At 36.5% G+C, this 24,518-nt stretch overlaps 1 protein-coding gene across 2 annotated transcripts in view; it reads right to left on the bottom strand.

The window, feature by feature from the left end:
• The window catches only part of LOC102873410 (ubiquitin-conjugating enzyme E2 D3-like), a 48,526-nt gene continuing 24,008 nt past the window's right edge, over positions 1–24,518 (bottom strand). For both annotated transcript variants that reach the window (XM_006893094.1, XM_006893093.1), the window contains exons 3-8: positions 23,860–23,923; positions 23,722–23,753; positions 8,832–8,909; positions 7,389–7,494; positions 2,061–2,154; positions 1–147 (exon numbers count right to left, since the gene is read on the bottom strand). In XM_006893094.1, coding sequence (XP_006893156.1) covers positions 102–147; positions 2,061–2,154; positions 7,389–7,494; positions 8,832–8,909; positions 23,722–23,753; positions 23,860–23,923 — 420 coding nt within the window. In that variant the 3' untranslated portion in view covers positions 1–101. The remainder of the gene's footprint in view (positions 148–2,060; positions 2,155–7,388; positions 7,495–8,831; positions 8,910–23,721; positions 23,754–23,859; positions 23,924–24,518) is intronic.

Here is a 24,518-nt window from a genome sequence, read left to right on the forward strand (position 1 = left end):
GAGGTCTGATAGGGGAGCAGCCGGATAAGAAATCAAAAAAGGAACAGTAATTTAAAGTTTATTCCAGCTATAATGCAGGTTATTCTGACTTTAAGGTAGCATCACATGGCATACTTCTGAGTCCATTCCCGAGATATTCTGTTGTATCTGTAAATAAAGAAGAGGTTATTTAAAAAGTTAAAATAATGCTGAAGAGTTTTTAATATTAAAGGTGAGGAAAGACTTCTTTTTTTACCACCAGACTCATCATGAAGTTCCTCTCTAATGGATATCATTTAAAAAGCCAAAAACGGGAGAAATAATATTGTGCGTCAAAGCAATATGGGCATTGAGAGCTCTTTAACATTATTTTAATAAACACCAAAAGGGTTACTGAGCAGGCTAACAAAAATCCAAGAAAGATCTTTTCTTTCCCCTACCACTGAGCTACTGCTTCCTAGAAACTCTAAAAATTATGTAAAACACACACTGTAACATGTTACCATTTTAAGAATCTTTTGGTGTTAGAGCACGGGACTTAGCAGGAATAGCAAAAACATTCTGTACATCAATAAAAATTCCTATCAAAACCAGAATCTAATTATTTTAAAAAATCCAACAAAAAACTCCTCTTAATGCTAAACTTTGAGAGAAATAGCTAAGTAGCCTGGTTCTGAGTAGTATTAAAAGAGAAAATACCTCCAAGACGTAAGGCAAAGTTTAAAACGACATTGGGGAAGGTGGCCTTCATTATGTGTTGAATGTAGTTAGTAAATCTTACTAGAGACTTGCTAAATGGTATTTTTGTTATCAAAGTTCAGGTAATTTACATACAGGTAAAGTTGTTACTGTCACTAATAGAGAAATACAACCAACTTCTCTATGAATTATATCCTTGGCACCAACTACTTACTTAACTAGAGCCCCACCCCCCAAAACCTTCAGAAATCAACTTACTACAAAGAGCATATAGAACTTTAAAATTTACATTGACAATCCCAACTTAAGAACTTTCTATCGAATAAAAAGACTTAACACTGTAACTATCTTTAGAAATTTCAAGAAATACACAGTCTACTTATAGCTCTCTCATTTAAGACTATCCTCTCCAAAAGCCAGAATTTAAAACAGGCTTCAGCATACAGGGAGCCACAGCGTATAGCTGACATTAATGCATGCTTGTCAGTAATACACATTTAGTTGAGATGCTTAGGCTTTAAGGTGTTTCTTCCCCCTTACATTACTAACTACTAGCAGAATTTAGACTAAATTACCACATTCCACACAGTACTGAATAAACATAAAAGAATCTTTCAAAATTTCAGTTTTATGGTAGACTAGATACTAAATTTCCATTTCTTACTATTACCGTAAAAGAGTATGCCATGCAAATACACTTTCAAGCTAAACAGAAAGATTAAGCAGTTAAATAATAGTTTTCAGAACTGCCAAATCTGTTACCTTTTGTTAGTTAATACAGTGCCTTAAAGCATGCAGCACTCAAGTGCTGGCAGTACCATGTATAAGCGCACCATAGAGTGCAGATCCTCTTACCCTACAACATAGCGTATTTCTCTGTCCACTCTCTTGCTAACCTATTGTACCTAATTGAACAAGTATACTTGGCATTAATTGTAACGTACAAAAGTTTTAACGGTGAAGATGAACATATAAAGAATGCAAATATTTGAGAAATTCAGGTCAATTTTATTTTAAAAACAGTATTGTTATGTCTTTTCCAAAACTGTTAATTGGGGTAAAGATAATTTAGTTTCTTCTCCTAAACTTGGTAATAACTTAACAAACAGTGCTTACTATGTTAAACATCTTAATATGCTTAACATTTTAAAGGGGCTATTTCATATTCAATGTTACATAAAACACAGGGGTTTTTTTAATTAAAAAGAACAAAAATTCACTAAGTACACATTTCAAACCATCTTTCTGATACTTCTGAACAATTATTACCAGAAATAAAAAATCAAGTCTTAACATTGCCACAAATTATAGCATAATATAAACCTAATTCATTAAACATAACCATTTTAAAATGTTATTTCCATATAGTACTTTATACTTACTTATCTCTGTCTGTTTTATAGATCCGTGCAATCTCTGGCACTAGGGGGTCATCTGGGTTTGGATCGCACAGCAGTGAACAAATGGATAAAAGAACTACAAAAAAACCCCAAGTATCTATTAACATCAAATGCTGGGATAAAGAAAATTTACCAAAGAACATTTTAAAACACATAAAATTTAATCATCACCAGACTGTCCCACCACTAGGCATGAATCTATAGCTCAAAGAAGTTGTAACATGAACAGATATATACATATCCATGTTTCACTGCAGCATTATTTACAATAGTAATGAGATGTAAACAACCAACGTGTCCACTATCAAAACAAACAGCTAAAGAAACTATGGCATAATCACAAAAAGTGTCACACATTAAGATTGTATGAAACACTACACTTCCTGAGGAGTCACGAGGAAATTATGCTGAGTGGCGTAAGTCAATCACACAAAGACAAGTGTGGTACAGATTATATATAAAAAGCTAAGAACTGTTTATACATAGAATCATTCTTGAGCAGAAATAGGAAGTTAAAGTACACAGGTAAGCTGGGTAAAGGAAATAGAACTATGCTAAAAAACTGAAAAAACATGGCAATTAATGACTCAAAGCAAATTATATATGAATAACTGAATAAAAAGCAGTATGACTTCCATGAGACAAAGTTTTAGGAAATTTAGCATCATAGGAAAGAAGTCCTGGTAAACAGAGGGTGCTAAAATAGAACTCCTGTGCATAAAGTTTAATACTAATTAGCTATAAACCAGCCAAACGCATAAGGTTCTGGAATGATGCTGTATTATTCTGTATCTTAAAAATAAATAGCCTTAGAATTGAATTTTCTAAAAAGAAAAAGTTCTGTCTCCTTGAATGTATATAGTGCTATGAGAGAGTTGTACTGCTAACCAAAGGCCTAGTGTGCCTCTCTGGTGGTTCTGATTCACTAATGGCTCCAGGTGTATGGGAGGAAATGAGTAACATTCTCTGGTGCAATTACAGCTTTGGAAAGCAACTCAAGAGTCAGTTAGGATTAGGTTCTGATTCAGCGACTTTTTACATAGGGTCAACATAATTCTTTTGAGTTCACCACTCCAAAACTGCTGTCAGGTCAATTGCAACTCTAAGACAAAGGAGAACTGCCTTATGTGATTATCAAGACTATATAATAAACCTTTACGGCAGCAGACTTTTAAGACTTTTCTCTCAAGTGGCTGGTAGATTTAATCAATGAGTTATCAGTTGGCAGTTAAAAGCTTTAACCTTGGTGCCACTGTGATGCCTTCTATCCCCAAACAGTGGTGATGGTGGTGTTAGTTGCCGTCAAGTATGACTCACAGTGACAATAAGAAACACCAATCTGGACCCTGTTTTATTCTGTGATGTCCTCAAAATCTGTAACACCCTCAAATGCACTGCTGCAGTCACTGTGTCAATCCACCTGGTCGTCTTCCTTTGCTTCATCATCCTTCCAACTGCCCCAAGAATGATGTCCCTCTCCAAGGAATAACCTCTTCTAGCAACATCACTGAACTATTGTCAGATGAAGTGTCATCATCTTTGCCTCCAAGAGGTTAAATAAAATAATGCCAAAAATCTCTGGCACTAAGCTAACTTTAATCTTCATTTTCTAACCTTTTTTTGTTAAACATACCAATTCAGAAGATGTCAAGCATCATGAGGAACAAATGGCATTCACCCTGAGTGTCTATGATGTGAATGTTGCTTAAGTCCTTTCCAATCAAAATTAACTCACAGCTAACCCTCAGGAGGGTTTTCAGAAGCAGTTAACCACACAGGAGGAGACTGCCCATCTTTCTTCCAAAGCAGCTGGTTGATTCCTATACCATACCTTGTGATGAACAGTGCAATTTCTAACCACTAGGCCACCAGAGCTTTCCTCAAACTTCCTAATAAATGAATATTTTTGTAAGAAAGTCTTAAAAGAAAATCCTTTAGTAAGTTTTATTAAATATTTTGAATTTTTACCTTCCTTTTTCATCAAGCCTCTTTCCCTCTTGTTCTCCAAGAATTAGAAAACAACCAAAAAGAAAGAGAACAGGAAAAAAGGGTGATCTAGCTTTTTGGTTTTTATTTATTTTTAAATGACAAATTATCAAGTAAAACAGGTAATGGAGACCTCATAAAAATGAAACACTTATGATCATCAATGGACTTTTATCAAATGATTAAGACAACAACTGGGGAGAAAACTTTTTAGGAGTCATACATGAAAGGTCTAATATCTAAAGCACATATAGAATTGCTACAATTTAACGACCTAAGATAACTAACCTAATAAAAAGGCAAAGGATAAGAACTCAAGTAAGTGTACAGTCAAATCTCCATCAATATGAGAAAACATGTTTACAATCAGTGCCAAAAACCCCAAACCCATTGCCACTATGTCAATTTCCAACTCAGAGATCTCAAAGACATTTCATTTAGCAGCCCAAAACGCAACACACTACGCCAAGGGTACACAGCCATTATTAAACTCATTACCTAAAAGTTGATTCCAACACACAGAAATTTTATAAGTAGAACTGTCTTAATAGAGCTTTTGAGACATTAAACTCTTTATAGAGGCCAAATGCTACATCTTCCTTACACAGAAAGGCTGGGAGATGTGAACTGCTGACATTTCAGTTAACAGCTGAACCTTTAACCTCTGTGACCTAGTTGTCTGGTGTGTAGAAATCATTTAGAGATGCAAATCAAAACTACATGAATGATGAACATGAATGAGATAAATGTATACAAATTTTGTTATGTAAATAAACATAAAAAAAAAATCCCAACCACGCTAAAACTATTTCTAACTAGATACTACCTCATTTCTATTCAAATGGCCAAGAGCTAAAACCAAAAAACAAACATTGGCAAAAATATGGAAGATCAGAATCCTTTATCCATTACAGATAGGGAGGTAAAAATGGTTTAATAGCTCTGTAGAAAGGCATCATGTATGTGATACTGAAAAACAAAACAAAACAAAAAAAACAGTATTGTAAGAGATGAAAAGGCATTATCTTTTGAAAAATTGTATTAACTTTGACAGGAGCAAATATATATCACCTTTTAAATCCAAAGGGTGTGTTGTGTGTATGCAAGTAGACAAAAAATTACAAAATAGTAGAGACCAGAAGATAGCTTCAAGTTTGACAGTTTAATGAATTCTACTGTATTAATAATTATGAGGAGAAATGTGGCATCAGGATTGGTGGAAGATCCATAAACAATCTGCGTTATGCAGATGACACAACCCTGCTTGCTGTAACTGAGGAGGACCTGAGAGGCGCTTGCTGCTGAGGGTCAGGGACTGCAGCCTTCAACAGGGATTGAGGCTCAATGTCAAGAAGACAAAGATTCTCACCACTGGACCAATTGGCAGCATCAGGATGGATGGTGAAGAGACTGAGATTGTTCACAGCTTTAGTCTGCTTGGCTCCACGGTCAACACTCTTGGCACCAGCAGCCAGGAAATTAAAAGACGTATTGCCATGGGAAAGTCTGCTGTTAGGGACCTCTCTAAAGTACTCAACAGCAACGGTGTGTCTCTGGAGACTAAGGTGCATCTGGTACAGGCCATGGTCTTTGCAATCACTTGTTATGCGTCACAGAGCTGGACAATGACCAGGGAGGATAGAAGAAGAATTGATGCTTCTGAGCTTTGCTGTTGGAGAAGAGTGTTGAGGTGCCATGGACTGCTAAGAAAACAAACCGATTCATCCTAGAGAGGGTTAAACCGGGCTGCTCCTTGGAGGCAAGGATTCTGAGGCTCCGTATGACATACTTTGGTCATGTAAGGATGGATCGGTCCTTGGAGAGGGACATCATGCTTGGTAGGGTGGAGGGCAGGTGCAGGAGGGGAAGGCCCTCTGGGAGATGGACTGATTCAGTGACTGGGGCAATTGGGATGAGTGTGTTAGAGACAGTGAGATTGGCACAGGACAGAGCAGAGTTTAGAGAGCTGTTATACACAGGGTCGCTATGAGTCGCAAGTGACTCACGGCACATAACAACAACAACATTGCATTAACACTTTAAAGAATTAACAACATTCCCCTTAACTGTCTCCCCTTATGGATACTATCACAATGTTTTCTGAAACTTTTTAAAATACACTGAGTAGGTGATTCTATTGTTGGGTTAAAGTGGCACAAAAGCCAAAGGAACCATTTAAAAAAGAAAAAGATTTACTATTTGGAATATTCATGTATAGACTAGACAACTGGCCAGAGATGTCAAATAATAAACACATGGCTATTTCAAATGGGAGAACAGGACTGATAGATCTTTCCTACTCTATCATTTTAGACTACTACAGTCATTTTTCTGACTGAAGTATTTATGTCCAAAATTAATAAACAAAGCCAGAATAAAGAAAATGCTCCCTAAAATAAAAACCTTAAGATTTAAAAAAGCAAATAAAACCAGTCATTGAGTTTTATTATACTATCATTAAGTAAATATAGTGTCAGAAATGTTGAAAATGGAATTTTCTATCCTTTGTGTTAGACTCTGCTTGGTAATGGTCTCCAACTCTTACAGACCCAAATAATCAACAGATGTGGAACTAATATAAGAAAGTGCTTTCCACTCTGTGAGAGACAGTGAGGGAGACAGGGTGAAGAAACTAGAAAAGTGTAACCAGAGGAACCTTGGAGATAAAGCCATAGAGGGTTTGCTTGCTGGATGACTGAAGGGAAAGCTGACTTGTGACTGTTTGCTAAGTTTGCTAGATTAAGGAAATTAAGAGGCTTTTTTGAATTTGGGCTGCTGAACTGAACCTGGACTTTCATTAACTAAGGAACTGTGTACTGTTAATCTGGCTTGAGACTGCTTGACTCACATTGATTGATATTTTTTGCTAGCCTACTCCCCAAACTATTTCCCGAGTAAACCCTATAAATGTAAATAAAGTGTGTAAGTCAAGTTGCAACAAACACTGGACTCAATGTGTATTATGTGTATTATTTATGGGGACAGTTTCACTGGATGAAGTGGGTAGAAGTCAGACTTGGCCACTCATGTTGCATCTACTCCTTTTATAGTAGGCTAATGAGAAGCACAAATCACTTGGAAGGGAGTCATATAGTGCAGAGATTCATTACTTTGCTGAATTTGTGTTAAGGTAACTAATGAAAAACTATCATCCCCATCCCCAAATCATTTTAACCAACCCTGCTTCAGGAGCAAAATATAATTACTTATTTCTTTCCAATTTTTACTGAGAAGTAGAAAGATGAGACACAGTAATAATGTAAAACAATAAAATTCTTGATCAGGAAAAAAAAGAGTAAAGCTTTCTTTTAAAAAATATTTTACCTTTAGAAATAGTTAAAGCAGGAGACCACTGTGATCTTAGTATATCGAGACAAATGCTGCCATTACTGTTAATATTTGGATGATAAATTCTTGTTGTAAATGCAACCTAAAATAAATGAACAAAAAAAGCCTTCACATATTCCCCCAAATAAGTACAAGCATTTCTAAAGATAAATAAAAGTCAGTTTAAGAAAATAAAATTGCCAAGATCTCATTTAAAGTCTGATTAAAAATTCTGCCAGCCTTCCTTCTTACAATTTTTTTTTTTAAAAAAAGGAGAATGGGGTCAAAATTTCATTATCAAAAATAGAAAATTAGCATGGGCTTTACCATACATAATACTAAAAACGCACTCTGAGGGAATGTAAATATATTACAAAAATTACTCACAGGGAGGGGTGGGCAGGGAGAAAAATGCAACAATGAATGAATGGCAATCCCGTCTCTGTAAACTTTCATTCAAATTAATAATAAAAAAAAGGATAAAAATAATTACTCCAAATTTTATAGATCAGTTTAACTTTAAGGTGTATCATTAGGTTATATATGTGCCTGAATTTGTTATTTCTAATGTACATAAAGCACACATTTGAAAACATGAAGTCCCGAGATTAACAATATCTGATTTTTGGACCACTCTTCCTGGACCTCTGATTCAGGGATTTCTTGATTGGTATACAAGAAATTAAGACTACTAGCAGAACTGTGTAAAGCCATACATATGCAAAGTAGAAAAATTACTCACTTTCACAATACTCTTTCTTTTACACTACTAAAACATCTGCAAGTTTTTTTGTTCACCGCTGTTGTGTGCACTTGAGTCAGAAACCGTCCATAATGACCATCCAGTAGGTTTTTGTTCATTATGTCTCGCACAGTAAGTCCAAGTATTAACAATATGCACATGTTCTAAATTCTACAAATTCTTAGACACAATTAGGACTGGACTTACTTTGAAATCTGATGACTACTGGTTTCACAAAGATGCAAACCAACTATAGTAACATTCCAATGCCTTGTGTATATTATTATTATTTCCAATACAGGCAGAATTTATGTTACTAGATGTGTATTTTAATAGTCAAAGATGTGTGTTACCCATGGTAACAGTTATGTGTATTAGCACATAGTCTGTGCAAATATTTATCAACGTGAACATTATGTTTGCTATGTATGAGATGCTAAGGTTAATAATCCAAACCTATAAATACAACAAAGTGCTTTAAAAAAAACCTTCTTCATATTATTATTTGAGCCTTGCAAAACTAAGAAAAAAGACATTTTAATTTCATTTACAAAATCAGAATCTTAGTACTTTTAATAACAAGTGTCAGTATCATGGAGCAGGGATTCAAATCAATGTAAAAAGCTGGTGTCAATTGCTAAAAATGTACTGAAATAAAACACAAATGTATGCTACTGGGTATGATGGAAAATACTTACCTTAGGTGGTTTGAAGGGGTAGTCTGTAGGAAAATGAATTGTCAAAAAGAATACACCGCCTTGATATGGGCTGTCATTCTGTGAGACGGAAAAAAAATCTGCTTAACTCGAATATACAGTATTACTAAATATTATATAATATTTATAGTTTTTAAGCATTACCTATTCAAACTGAAATGAGTAACTTAAATCACTCGAGATTCAGTTCATATTAATGGGAGGATGGGGAAGGTAAAAATTTACTATCTCAGTTCACTTAAATTTACATAAATCAAGATTACTGTTATGTGCTGTTGAGTTGCTTGCGACTAATTGAGATCCTATGTACAAAAGCCCTAAACTCTGCTCTGTCCTGTGCCAATTGCACTGTCTCAGATATGCCCAACCCGATTACCCCAGTCACTGAATCAATCCATCTCACAGAGGGCCTTCCTTTCCTGCGCTGTCCCTCCACCCTACCAAGCATAATGTCCCTTAGACAAAGCCTCAGAATCCTTGCCTCCAAGGAGCTGCCGGTTTAACCCTTTCCAGGATGAATCTGTTTGTTTTCCTAGCAGTCCATGGTACCGCTCAATACTCTTCTCCAGCACCACAGCTCAGGATGAATCTGTTTGTTTTCCTAGCAGTCCATGGTACCGCTCAATACTATTCTCCAGCACCACAGCTCAAAGGCATCAATTCTCCTTCTATCCTCCATAGTCCCCCCTAAAAAGTTCAATTTCCGCTCAGCTCCCCATAACTGTCATTCAAACCATGAAAAGATTTTATTCAAAAGTATACTGAATTATCCACACAAAATTAATAGTTACTTTTTTGGGGGAAAACCCACAAAACTGATGGTGAGTTTTTCCATTTGAACCAAAATACTTTAGAGCAATTGCAGTATTTTTTTGCTAATGCTCATTATAACAATACGTAATAGTGTAAGTCAAAGAGGAAAACGTACAAATGTGAAATTTTACCTTAAATGTAAAATTTTGTAGAAAAATTTTAGTAAATCAAACAGTAAAATTATGAAATACTTATCATTGTTCCTATTTCACAAATGAATACTTAAGAGATACAACTTAATGAAGTATACAGATGGCCAATGACAGAAGCCAAGATTAAGATACAGTGCTACTGAGGATCACTCAGACAGCACTGATAAAGATCATTACAAAAGACTTAGGCGTATCCAAATCTTAAAGAGCAATAAAAAAGAAATTAGAGAACAGCACACAACTTTACCAGATTAATAATGGAAGATAATTTCAAATATTAAAGCTTTAATAAAAACCCACTTACCAAACTTAAGCTTTTGCTTTTTGTGTCATTTTAGTTTCACAAAATCAAGGGCTAATTCTAGCTGCTTTCAAACAAATGCAATCCAATGAGATTGACAAATTCAAACTTCCCTTCCCTTGGTTAAATATTTACTCAAAAAAATTATGAAAAGCATCATCTCAACATTACAGGTTCGCACAAAAATTCCAGTAAGTCAGAAGAAAGCTGTTCAAACAGTAAGATTCAGAGATAACCAAGTCATTAAAAAAAAAAAAAAAAGGCAGGGGGAGCATTTACTATAAATGGGTATTATTCAGAAAACTACAACAAATACTCAAAATCAAGAAATTCTGTGCCATCTGCTGTGCTTCAACCCACTGCTACACTCACTCTGTGTCAAATCCATCTCACGGAGTCTCTCTCTCTCTCTTGCTGACCTTCTACTTTTAAACTTGTCATTCTCCAAGGACTGGTCACCCCTTAAAAATACACTCACAAAAGTATGGGAAACAATCTCACCATCTGTGCTCCTAAGGAACATTCCAGTTTTACTTCTTCCAAGGCATATTTTGTTCTACTTTTGGCAGTCCACAGTATAGCCAACATTCTTTGATAACATCACAATTTCAAAGACATCACTTTTCCTACAGTCTTTCCAACTTTCACATGTTTATGAGAATACCATGTCTTGGATCAGGCACCATTTTAACTTTTTAATCTGACCTCTTTTCACTAACAGCAAATAGAGAGCTCTAGTGGGTAGTGAGGTGAGCTGCCAACCCAAAGGTGGGGGTGGGGCAATTAAAATAAACCAGCTGCTCCACGGCAGACAGACCAGCAACCTCTTATCAAGGAATTTACAAGCCTCTGAAAAGCCCCTGGAATCAACTATTAGTTCCAATTCCAAGACAATGAATTTTGCACCTCCCCCATATACTCAATGTAATAGTACTTCACTTGATTTATGGACTACTGTTTTCCTGGAGTGCTAATTGTGGATCCAAGTGAAAGGAAATCTTTGGTAACTTGTTCTGTATTTTATAGGTTCAGTTATAAAGAATTTTGTTTTCTATTGAGATGTAATGTACTCTGTGAATTAAGGTGCATTTGATCCAACCCAACCCACAGTATTATCACTTCATATATATGTACGAAAGCTGGACAATTTAGTAAAACAGAACAACGAATTAATGCATTTGAATAATGGTTATGGTGAAGAAGGTTGAATACATTGTATGATCAGATCAATTTTCAGTATGGTACAGCAACAGGCCATTTGTTATGTAGAGTTCATTGTGAACTGGAACAGACATGACTACATCTAATAACAAGAGCAAAAACATGGCAATGACATACAAATGATACGGCACTGCCTTCACTCTGTCTCCTATTACCTACTTTATCCTTCACTATAATGCTATACTAGTCCATGACAGAATTTACTCCCCTGACTGTATCACTGCTTTCAAAGTAAATCTAAATTCCTACATACTGCCTAGTCCTGTTGTAAAAAGAGCAGAAAATAGGACATGGGGGCAGAGGGTCATAAGCATCTTTCTGAAGAGGCCAGAGAGAATAGCACAGCTCCTCACCACCCCAAAGAAGAAAGCAAATGAAGAGCCTACAGCCCATACCCCAGCTCCCACCATGCCTCTAGAGCCACATCAGAAGCAAGAGGTCAGTTTATTAATTGCTGATGCAGACTTTACTCATAGTTGTGGTACCAAGAACGGGATTTATTAGGGAAATAGGTTGGGGAGTGAAGAGAGGCAAAAAATATCTCAGAACTCAATTCCAGGTTTAGCCCAGCAGTCCCAAGCCAGCAAAATACAATTCCTTAATTAGTTTAACTCTTTGTTTCATTTCAGCAACACAAATTCAAGAAGTCTCTGGTTTCCTCAATCATCCAACAATGTTTGCCTAAGAGTGTTTTAAGTAATCTTCTCCTTCATGCATCCAGCAAAAACAGCAAAATCTTAAACTGTGAATAGCACAAATACAAAAAGCCTGAGGTAACACTTTGCCATAGTTTCTCAACAGCAATGCCACAGTGTCTCCGCCACCATCACCAGGGTTTCCTTCCAGTGTCCCTCAAGTCTTGCGGTTTAGGGTTGTCTTATCCTACTCTACCGCTGTTGATGATTTCCAAGACCATGTATCTGTGTAGCTGGAGAAAGGAGGGGGTCCCAAGTTAATGGCTTAAAAAAGTCATCTTTAGGCTAACAACCCACTTGTATCCTCATAATTTGTTGCTTTCATGTCACTGTTGCAGCCACTCTGACAGTTCACTCTGTTGAAGGTCTTCCATTTTTTATGCTGATTCTCTGCTTTACTAAGCAAGTTCTTCTCCATGGACTGGCCCCTCTTAGTATGACCAAATAAACCAAAGTCAAACCAGCTGCTGTCATAGAGATGCAATTTTTATTAGAGTAGGACTGTGTTCTCTGTAGGGTTTTAATGACTGATTTCTCAGAAGTAGATCACTATCTCCTGTTTTAAAAGGCAACTCAGGGTAGCAATTCTTTGTCAGCAAACCAAACAAATTAACTTTTACAGCACCCAAAGATATGATCTGGTTCTTAACTTATCCATGGAGCCTTATCTTTTAACTCTACTCCACAAGAACCTTTCTTCATATAAATATTTTGCAGATAACTCAGTTTTTTCTCATTTCACTCTGAATTTATTCCGTATATCTTTCAAAACACACTCAATTTACAGCATTAAGATTTTATTTCTGTTTTAAGAGGGAAAAACCCAACATGAGTTTTCCCATGATAATTTCCTGCTTGGAATGCTCTTCCTTATCTCCTTAATCTAATTTATACACACATGTATGGGGACCATATAAAATTTAAACTTCTTAAAAAAGTAAATATATGCTATATTTTTGTCTAATCCATTTTTTGTCCTCTGTATACCTCTGTATATATCTACCATTACTCACCATATGTGTAACTTATTTACTTTTTATCTTCCCTCCAACTAGATATACACTCCTTAAAAGTAAGGTACAGAGGAAAATAAAGTTTGGATGTATTATTATTAGGCTTTGTAAGAAATGACATAACATGTAAAACTGTAACAAAAATTAGCAAAAACTAAGAATATAGTAATTCTAGAATATTATATACTATAATATAGTGTGTATATGTATATATAAGCTAAATTATCCTCATGCAATGTTCATACTGAGAACTTTAACATTTTCTCCATTAATCGATCAGAAATAAAAACTATATGTAGTTAAAAAAGCAAATTTAAACAAAGCACTTGACTAAGCAATCTATCAGTTTTCCCAATTGTCCAACAATCAAGTTTTAATGCATTATTTCTGCCAATGCAAAAGTTACTCAGATAATCCTTATAGCTAGCTGGTATTAATTATACAGCCTAATGCTAACTTTAGAAATTCATAGTTATTAAAAATTTAATTCTGAAGGATGCTGCCATTTCACTTGATCCGAGACACATTCCAAGGCAAAAGTAATCTTAACATCCCACTTTTCTAATCTCTATCAAATGGGTGTTATACCATCGACTATTCATTATCACAACTGCATACCACGTTGCCAGAATAGTCACAAAATGAGCTTATTTTGTTATGTGCCATCGAGTCGCTTGCAACTCATAGCGACCCTATGTAGAAGAGCCCTAAACGCCATTCTATCCTCTGCCACCCTCGCCATCTCAAACACACTCATTCCCACCACTCCACTCACAGAATCGATCCATCTCATTGAGGGTCTTCCTCTCCTGCGCCATCCCTCCACTCTCCCAAACATGATGTCCCTCTCCAAGGACCAGTCCCTCCTTGCAACATGCCCAAAGTATGTCAGACGAAGCTTCAGAATCTTTGACTTCAAGGAGCACTCTGGCTTCACCCTCTGTAGGACAAACCTGTTTGTTCTCTATAGCAGTCCATGGTACATGCAACCCTCTTCTCCAGCACCACAACTCAAAGGCATCAATTCTCTTTCTATCATCCCTATTCACTGTCCAACTCTCTGATGCAGGCGCACCTTAGTCTCCAGCCTGACGTCGTTAGTCTTCAGTACTCTTTAGAGGTCCCTCACAGCTGACTTTCCCAAAGCAATTCGAGCTTATTTTACCTAATCATATTATGAGTTCAAAAACAAAACTAAAGAAATGATTTCATAAACTGAGGCACTTTGACGAAACCAAGGCTAAAACTATACTGATGTGTGTCCTAAGTACTCAAGACAGTTCTTAATGTAAAAACTGACAATTTTATAGTTTTTAGGAATCTGTTTTATAACAAATTATATAAGAGAGTTGGAAAACTGTCAATTTATCATTATAATGAATCATTTTTATACTGTAAATAGTACCATTTATAATACTATTCTGGTATCTTAGTATATAAAAAAAAACAAACCCAAAAAACAATACAACCAAAAAACCAAACCTGGTAATTTAGAAAACACAGTGTAGGCCAAACTGTGTTTTAATCAGTTTACTATATATAGAAGATACCAAATTATTAGATGAAATACCTTACAGAAAGTATAGTACAAGTGTGTTCTTGACCTTAACTGGAAACAGTTTCTTTTAAATCTGATGAGCATGATGAGGACAAATGTTAAACTATTAAACTACTCAATTTTCTTTTGGAATGCAATCAATGTTTTGCTGTGTGCTGCTGAGTAGTCTGTGGCTCAGGGACCCAAAGAACAATGCTTCTGAACTCTGTTGTATCCTGAGCCAACCTCACCATCTGACACTTGATCCCACTGCCACAGTCACTGTGTCAATACACCTTATTTATCAAGGGTCCTTTCTCCAGGGAATGGATCCTCCTGACAACATGGCCGACATATATGAGACAAGTTTCACCATCCTTGCTTCCAAGGAGCAATCTGGTTTGACTTTCTCCAAGATAAAACTATTTGTTCTCTTGACAGTTCATAGTATGTTCAGCACCACATATCATCCTTATTCACTGCCCATTCCTCATATGTCTAACAAGCAAGTGAGATGAACATGGTTTGGTTAGTCTTTTAGACTGATACTGTTGCTCTTTGGCACTTTGGAAAGAACCTTGACAGATAGTCCCAATGCAATTCATTTTTTTTTCCCATTTCCTGACTTCTAGTGCTAAGAGTTAGAAACAGGAGCAGTATCCATCCACTTCCTAAACAAAATGCCTCTGGAAAATGTATGAACTTTGAGAAATGATAGTTATCAAAAGGCTTCAGGTCTTTCTTTCCAGAGTCACTATGAGTCATGCTCAATGGCAATCAACAACAAAAACAACAGTGCTAAGAGTGTTGATTGTAGCTCCAAACAACATGAAATTGTTAACTTCAATACTTTCTCCACCTCTAGTGATGCTCTATTTGCCCAGATGTGAGGATTTCTCTTTACTTGATGAAAAATTGCAATCCAAATTAAAGGCTGCAGTTCTTGATTCCTGAAGGAAGTATAAGTCCTCCTCACTTTTGATGAGCTAGGATGTTGTCTGTCACCTGAAAATCTCAAGTTGTTAATGAGTCTTCCTCAAGGCCTGGCGCTACATTTGTCTTCGTAACATCCTACATGATCTGTTCAGCATCTCTGACACATTTCTTTGTTGGTTTTGAACTATGTAATGTTTTCTTGCTCTCATCCCACAAATGCTTTCTGGGCTAGGTATTGGTTTCACATGAGTATTATCAAATGTTGAGATTCCCATTCTTCTCAATGCTGGCCATAATCTGTTGTGATTCACAAAGTGTGTGTAAAGAAAAAGAAAGAAAGAAAAAAAAAAACCCCAAACCCTACAAATAGATATACTTCCAGTTCTCTGTTGATGTTTTAGTTGTTTGGGGGTATTTTTTCAGTAAGACAAATCACACAATTTCACTTATGCGTAGTCAATTACCATCATTAGCTTGTGAATTATAATACTGTTGAAGGCTATGTCAGTGACATTTCATGTTCCAGTTGGTTCACTGAAGGGGGCTAGTTTCAGCAGAGCTTCTAGACTATACTAGAAAGAATCACCAATCTAATTCTAAAAGAAACTTCACATCTGACTTATGGATACTGCCCATAACCATGTAGACAAGGGAGGGCTTCGAGAACTTGATTTGATGATGTGCCACAATGTTCTTTAGTAAGTGGGATATGGAAATGTATGAATGGCATAAACGTAGAAAAAGGAAGTTACCACAAACAAAACAGGACACACAGATCGCTATCCAAGTCATCGTTGTTTTTGTAGGTCACTGAATCAGGATCAACTCAAAGCAGTCTGTCAAGTGGGTTTTTAGAAGCTGTAAATCACATGGGGGAGGTGTTTTTTTTGGGGGGGGGGCGCTGGTAAACTAATGGCAAGAAGCTGTGCTGCAATCCCGAGGCCACCAGCTGCTTTGCAGGAGAGGGACTAGCAATCTTCTCCCTCTGAAAAGCCACTGGAGAGTCAGCTACATGTCAGTTCTAACTCTATAGTATACAACAACAATAATGAAAATCTTCCTCCTGAGGAGCAGCTGGTCGATTCAAACTGCCTGCCTCTCTGAGTTTGATGTGAAACTCCTTACCAAGCAGACCACCAGAGCTCTCAGCATGGATTATTTCAATTCAACATCATAGTGTCTACTATAGAAAGGGTGGCCAATTGAGGAGGAATGTGACACATCCAAAGAGTTCTAGCAGGGCACTATGTTCTGCTGACAAAAAGGTCAGCAGCTCGCATCCACCACTTTCTCTATGTAATAATGGGCAAGTTCTCTCAAAGACTTATAGCCTTGAAAACTCCATGAAATGTCACTTGTTATTATCAATTTGAAGGTCGCTGATTGGGGAGTAACAATTACTACCAAAAAGAATATGTCAGGATCTACCCTGAAGTGCAAGCAATATTGTCAGTGATAGGATACTAAAAGGATGACCAATTAATACAACTATTATTCACATTTGCACACCACAATAGACAAGATGAAGGTATTGAAAACTTTTACCAATTTCTATAGTCTGAAACTAAAGCAGCTCAGTGTCATAAGTCAAACAAAGCATGGCTAAAGTCGAACTGTAGAACCAACTGTCAATTGCTCCTATGTGAACACAGGCTACAGCCAAAGCAAAAGGCAAACAAGTTCACAAAAATCAAAATATGACCTTCACTATCGTACATCTGAATTTACAGAGCATCAAGAAAAAACTTAATGCACTGAGTATTAGTTGAGTTATAGGATGACATCACCAAAAGAAAAAACAACAGAAAATTAAAACAGAAAATGTCAAAGGATAGTTTTCAAAAACAAAGAAAACAATTATAATAAAATACACAAAGATCTGAAGTCAGAAAATCAGAAGGAAGTACACAGTATTTCTCAACTGAAAGAATTGGTCAAGGCTCCAAATGCAATATTAAAGGATGTGCACAATTAATGAATGACAGAAAAAAATAAACAGAGTAACCATTCCAAACGCTGGTTGATTTTTAGCTACAAGGCCACTGAAGGTATAGGGAGCAGGGGAGGGCAAGGTCAAAGAATTTTACAAATATCAACTTAAAAGTTTCAAAAATTAAAATTTTCAAGGTACTTATTCATCATTAGCTTCTCTGGCCAAATGACCAGAAGTGATCATTATTATTTTTGCCCATCCCCAAGAAATAGTATCCAAAAAAACTGGAAAATTCTCTGAAATTACACACAAAATTTTAATGAAGGTAATTAAAGAGGATGAGGAATGATGTCACATGGATCTTTACTAAAAGCAGGTAGTAATTGCTGTTTACCTGAATTTGATTGACTAGGTAAAGGCCATTTAGTGTGTAGATTGTATCATATTATAAGACAGTAAAGAACAAAAATTCTAGAACACTTTATCTTTTCATGACCTGTGGGATACATACCAGCCATCATTTTTTCAAACTCTAAAGTTAGTATCCTAAATATAGTGTATGACTGGTGATGACATGAAAAACAAAATCCGAAGAAATAAACCTCACTTTACCAATCTTAGCAGCACAATGAACTTAGGACATTCTTTTCTTTACCACAAGGCTGTGACATCAATAGAAAAATTCGAAGTAGAACAAGAACTTGGTCACAATGAAAAGATTATATATACTCAAGTAGTACCTGTATATAAACTGAGGAGTCATTGGAATAAAAGCAACTACTTCATCAGAAAAAGTATTTATCAGAGTTTCCTTTTAATACACTTACTGAAAAAGTATATTTGCTGAGCAAATAATCCAGGCTAGACTAAATGGGAGTTCTGGTGGTCTAGTCCACAAGGAGTTAGCTGCACTGCTAACTCCAAGGCAGTCCAAATTCAACTGAGGTTCCATGGAAAATGGGTACTCCCCCTGTTTTTTAAAATCTTGGAAAACAAATGGTGGATCAGCTATGAGTTCGGTCCAACTCAACAGGAATGAGTGGCCTGAATCAAGACCACACAGTATTAGATTTGGAGAAAGACCTATGTAATATGAAGAGGACACAATCCCTTGATTGCTGAATACCAACTAAAGTATAAATTACACCTCAGCATAAAGAAATAAAATTCAACATCCAAGGTATTAATGAGCGGAAATGGACTGGCACTGGAAATTTTCAATCAGAGAATCACATGATTGAGAATGACAAAGTGAAGGCTAAATCTGTATTCATCATAAAAAAAAATTCAAGATTCTGAAATATCAATTCTTCTAGTGCTACAGGACCCATAAAAAAAAGAAGGAATACCTGTGACTACAACTATTAATCACATCCTCATCAACCACTAAAATCAAAGATAAAGAAATTAAAGATTTCTATCAACTTTTCCAGTCTGAAGTTGATTATTGTAATCATCTGGATCAATAATAACTGGTTGAAAACAAAAGAACTGGTGGTTGAGAAATACAATCTTCACGAAACAAATTAGAGCAGAGACCAAATGATAGAATGAGGTAAAATTAATAAAGTATTAATTGAAAACTTTTTTAAAGCCATAAAATGTGGACTAATACGGACCTCACTTGATGGAATAAACAGGAATCAAAATGCATGAAGTTCAACAACAGCAATCAAACAAGGCCATGTACGGACTATGGCACATTTTATTAACAAAGTTAAAAATATGTCTACAAAAGCCAAAGACAATCTTGAGTGTATGTCACCTGAATTTATATTGGGGGGAGACTAAAAAATAGATTTGATGCATTGAACACTAATGAGCAAAGATCAGATGATAGAAAAGGCATCACCTATAAAGAAACCAAAAGGTAAAAGAAAATAAAGACAGGAAAGACTAAAATAATGTACACCAATGTTCATAGCAGCATCATTCAAAATTTTAAGAACAGCCCAAATGTCCAATTACAGTAAAATTGATTGCGAAACTGTGGTACATTCACAGAATGCAAATCTATGCAGAACTCAGAAGCAATGATTTTGGGGAAAAAGAACAAAAACCTGTAAACAAAACGACCTAACTTGGTTTAGGAGGACAAATGCTGCACAAGAGTATTACTATAAAAACAAAAGGATAACTAGTAAAATGTGTGTGGGCTCAATGGGGGAAGGGTGGGCGGGGAAAATCATAGGGTTGGACAATTTGATGAGTGGAGGAAGAGGGTAATAGAAATGGGAAAGATCTGGTGTGGCCCTGAAAAGATGGAGTAATGGTGGGCGTAATTCAATCGGGATTAATTTTATAATACACAATGTATGGGACCGATTTTTATGAAACACAATGTGAATGAAGAATAGGGTGAAACATGCAGACATAAATGACAGAGGAAAGACTAAAATGAGTATTAGAATAAATGATTAAGAAAGAAAGAAAAGTCAAACAGAAGATTTCCAAGGACAGTTCAACAAGGAAACAACATTACAGTAAAATGTGCTAAGATCTAAAATTAAGAAACCAAAGCAGAAGAACTTAACTGGCATTTCTCAGGCAGGAGAGACTTGCAAGCAAGCCTTGGCATTGCAATACTGAAAGTTTCCCCAGAATAAGAGATACATCATTGAAAAAAAGGATGGGGGTGGGGTGTTGGTAGGTAAGGTAGGTAATTGTGCAACAATGAGTATTTTTTTTTAATGAAAATAAGCTTTATTACCTCAAGTAATAAATACATACAAAGATGCCAACACTGTGAGTCTTTTTCTTCCCCCGATGGTGTGTGATCAACATTAACGCAAAAATATGGAACGCTTCACGAATTTGCGTGTCATCCTTGCGCAGGGGCCATGCTAATCTTCTCTGTATCGTTCCAATTTTAGTATATGTGCTGCCGAAGCGAGCACAACAATGAGTATTTTTTTAAAAAAAGAAGTGAATTGGGGAGTAAAATGTGCAATGATGAAAATCTAACTTCTCTGTGTTAAAATCAGTTACAATATTAAAAAAAATACTTAAGTTCCCTGCAGAACAATGAACAGAGGCCGCAGCAAAAAAAAGATGAAAGGAATAATATTCGTACCAACAAGAATTAGTACCAACCCATTTCAGGATATAACATATGATGAAGAACAAGCGGCACCAAAGAATTAAGTTTAAGATGCACTGAAGGTATTGGCAAAAATACAGTTTTAAAGTTGACAAGAACATCCATCGAGGTGCTTCAATATGGTTACCTGACCTACTAACTGCACAAGATATACACTAGTTCACATTTTTTTAAAAAGTGATACAACAGAGTATAGGAATCATCAAACAACATCATATACAAGTAAAATCTTGATTACTAAAAAGTGGCTGGAGGAATAGAACATGCAACTGCCAGAAATTCATGTTGAATTCAGAGGTAGTAGAATCAGCAGAATCACCGATGTCAGATGTATCCTGACGGAAAGCAGAAAATAGAAAATGGTTCATGTGTTTTACTGACTAGACAAAGGCATTTAATGGTGTGATTAATAAGATGTTATGGGCAACATTAAGAATGAGAATTTTAGAACTGTACTTGTGCTCATATAAAACCTATACAGAGAACCAAGATGGTGGCGGCAGAGAAAACAGCATAAAGAACTGGAAGAGCAAGCAGCAAGCTGCATAGAAAAAGGCCACCACAGTCCACCATAGTCCTCAGATTATTGATACTTGAACAATTAAATAGTTGATTACTGGTCTGCAATATGGATCAAGGCTTAACATCAAGAGAACAAGGATTCCTCCAAAAAAGAACAGGCGAGTCCCATGGCTCCCAGCCCCCCACTGCCGAGCCCACACCGCTGCCGCAGCTCCATGGGGCCTCTGGAGCTGGACCCCAGGTCCCCTCACCTGGGATAGATGGTGGGTGCCAGGCACCACTCCTGGTACAGTACAGCCTCCTCCACAATGCCACAAAATAAACTTATTATAAAAGAAATTATTGGATCCAAGATGGCGGCGGTAAGAGATGCAGTGTGAGGAGGAGGAGGAGATCCAGCGGCAAGCTGCATTGAAACAGGCAACGCATTTTATGAACAGCCAAGCAGTTGACTGCCAGCCATCAATATGGATGGACTGAAGATCAACATCAAGAGGACAAAGATTTTCGAAAGAACATGGACCTGAACCCTGAACCCAGTTCCAGAGACAAAAGGGAAATATAACTGCCAGCAGAGGAGGACAGAGACTCAGGGTTCAGGCAGCCATCACCACTGGATCCACCTTGGCAAATATTTTGCAGTCCAGAGGGAAGTAAACGTCAGGAAAATATCTTCTAACTGAACAACGAAGGCATGCAGCTTCAACCAAGGACCACCAGTAAGGTGTTAAAAGTGGGCTCCCCTCCCCCCTTCACATCAATACCCTTGTTTAGCATGAAGAAGTTAGAGAATTCGTACCCCATTCCCAAATGAGAAACCCACAAGTGAATAAGGCAATATTTTTGTTTAAAAAAGTTTGATCACCACTGGACTATGCTTACCATTATCCTGCCTCCTCTGGTACCCACTCTACCTTTCTCATTTCCTTCGCTCACCCCCCTCAGCCCTGCCAACCAAATTGTGTAGCCCTGTGATTTCATCCATGCCCATTCTCACTCTTCTGGTCCCAACCCTCACCCCCTTGTATCCACATACATGTTTTTCACAATAAAGGGGGAAAAAACCCCAACCTATACATAGACTAAGAAAGAATAGAACAAGTAGATGCTGTAGGAAAAGTGTACAACAGGGCTGTATCCTTTCTATCTATACAATATGTATACTGGGGAAAATCTAAAAAGTAGAGATCTATGAAGATCAAATACTACAGCATTCAATATGGATTATACTTCAACATCAAGAAAAGAAAAAGAAATAGGCAAATTAAGCTAGATGATAAGAAGATTCAAGTTATCAGTTATTTCATTTTACTTCAATCAATAATGAACACCTATAGGAGGAGCAGTCCAAGAAATCTACAATTATTGATTTCTTGTGCTGTCTAGGACCTCTCCAACAAGCCAAAGAGCAAGGACATTAAAGACTAAGGTGGGCCTAATTCACATTATGCTATTTTTCAATTGCTTAGTATTCATCTGAAAGTTGGCCAATGGATATAGAAGACAGGAAGTGATGAATCTAATTGTGGTGTTGGTAAAAGAGTATTGACTATCCAAAAGAAAAACAAATATGTTTTGAAGGAATGCAACTCGGGTGTCTGCTTAGAGGTAAAGAAGGTGAAACTTTAGACATGTTGTCAAGAGGCCAATCCTTGGAAACAGATGCCATGTTGGGAGAAAATGAAGGGGTCAGGGAAAGAGGTCAACTGTCAAGGAGCTGAACTGATACACTGATTGCAAAAATGCACTTGAGCCTGGCAGAGATCTTGAGGATTGTGTAGGACAGGGCAAAGTTTCAATTTCTTGGTCAGAGGGTGCTATCAGTTGTATTCTACTTGAACACACCAAACAATTACCTATTCTGTTAATTTTGCCATTAATTACTGGCTATACATCAGATGCTCACATTCGCTGACTTTAAAAAAAAAGTAAAAGAACAAAATGATCACTAGTACTGAATGCACATGTGAATGAATTAGTAGTAACTCTTTCAGGAGCATTTCTGCCTTCAGAATTAGAAAACTAGTTTGTGACCATTATCTCACCTCATGCTTTATTATAATCTCGATATAAAATCACTGAAACACAAGGAATGTAGCAAAACGCCAGTAAGATACACTTGTCTTCTAAGTCAAAGAACTATTAAGCACTGCAGAAGGTAATTTTTTTAATCTGTTTAATGACATCCTAATTCTGAAGATTCCATCATCTAGCATATTAGCTTATCTAATTCGAAAGAAATAAATTTTGTTTTCACATTATTACTTCTGGTGTAAAATATTTAAAACTTCTAAAAAACTTAACAAGGAAACATGTCACTCATGGCAAGATCCAAGTCAGTAAACTTGGTTAGGTAAACAGTGGGAAACTCTGGGAGAAATCTGCTATGAAGGACTGAGGTGAAGAGATAATTGCTATGTCAGAGAAATGTTTCTCTAGAACCTAAATACAGGGACAGACATGTACAAGACATGTAGCAAATGATTAATTCATTAGAATGACAAAGTTCTGGGAGGGGGGGGCTGGGGGGATCCAATATGATCTATCCAAATAGCAATTATGGCATAATGATGAAATGCACGCAAAGACTAAGTTAAAAATTATATTTGTATCAATAATAGATTTTAAAATTAAATTCTTCATACTTACAGGTCCCATAATTGTGGCTTGCCAATGAAACACTAAAAGAAAAAAAAGGCAGAAAAAACCAAAAGACTCTTGTTATTACTTAAAAACACTTAAGTTCTTTTGAAATTATCTATAAAAACCAACTTGAAAATTACTTACTATCATCTCCAACTGGACCTGCAGAACATTGCGCTGGAGGATCGCGAGCCAAATCACTAAGTTCCTACAGAGAGAAAAAGATGAATCATGTAATCTTAATATACACTCCGTCTTCTCCCTCTTTCTGGAACATCTCTTTTCTAATTAAATCGCCTTTACTTGCATCTTTTTCCTCTCACACACCCACCAATCCCACAAACACATATACGTACACACCCCAAAATCAATGAACCAACTGGTTCCAGTAAAATTTCTCCCCCCCCCCTTTTTCAGGGGAAAGCGTGAATGTAGTCTACTACTACTAACACCAATTATGCAGTCGAGTTTCCCACATGTGAGGAAACTGCAGGGGTCAAGCACATACAGAGTACAATGGATATACCTCACACCCTGGGAAAACCACCTTCAGGATCATGGTATTTCCGTTGCTTTAAAGGCATACATATCTCAATGGACATATGCAGAGACATCCCTAATTAGCTTAAGAGTTCATAAAAGCATAAGGAAATATTAACAAAAGCTTTTACAAATCCAAACAGTTTTAACAGGTCTTAAATTCTTTGTTCTAGGCACTTCACCGAAGACGACATTCAGATGGCTAACAAACACATGAAGAAATGCTCAAAATCCCTAGCCCTAAGAGAGATGCAAATTAAAAC

The sequence above is a fragment of the Elephantulus edwardii genome, unplaced genomic scaffold (assembly GCF_000299155.1).
Source record: "Elephantulus edwardii isolate Elephantulus edwardi_28Jun2011 unplaced genomic scaffold, EleEdw1.0 scaffold00122, whole genome shotgun sequence".
In the NCBI taxonomy this organism is placed as follows: Eukaryota; Metazoa; Chordata; class Mammalia; order Macroscelidea; family Macroscelididae; genus Elephantulus; species Elephantulus edwardii.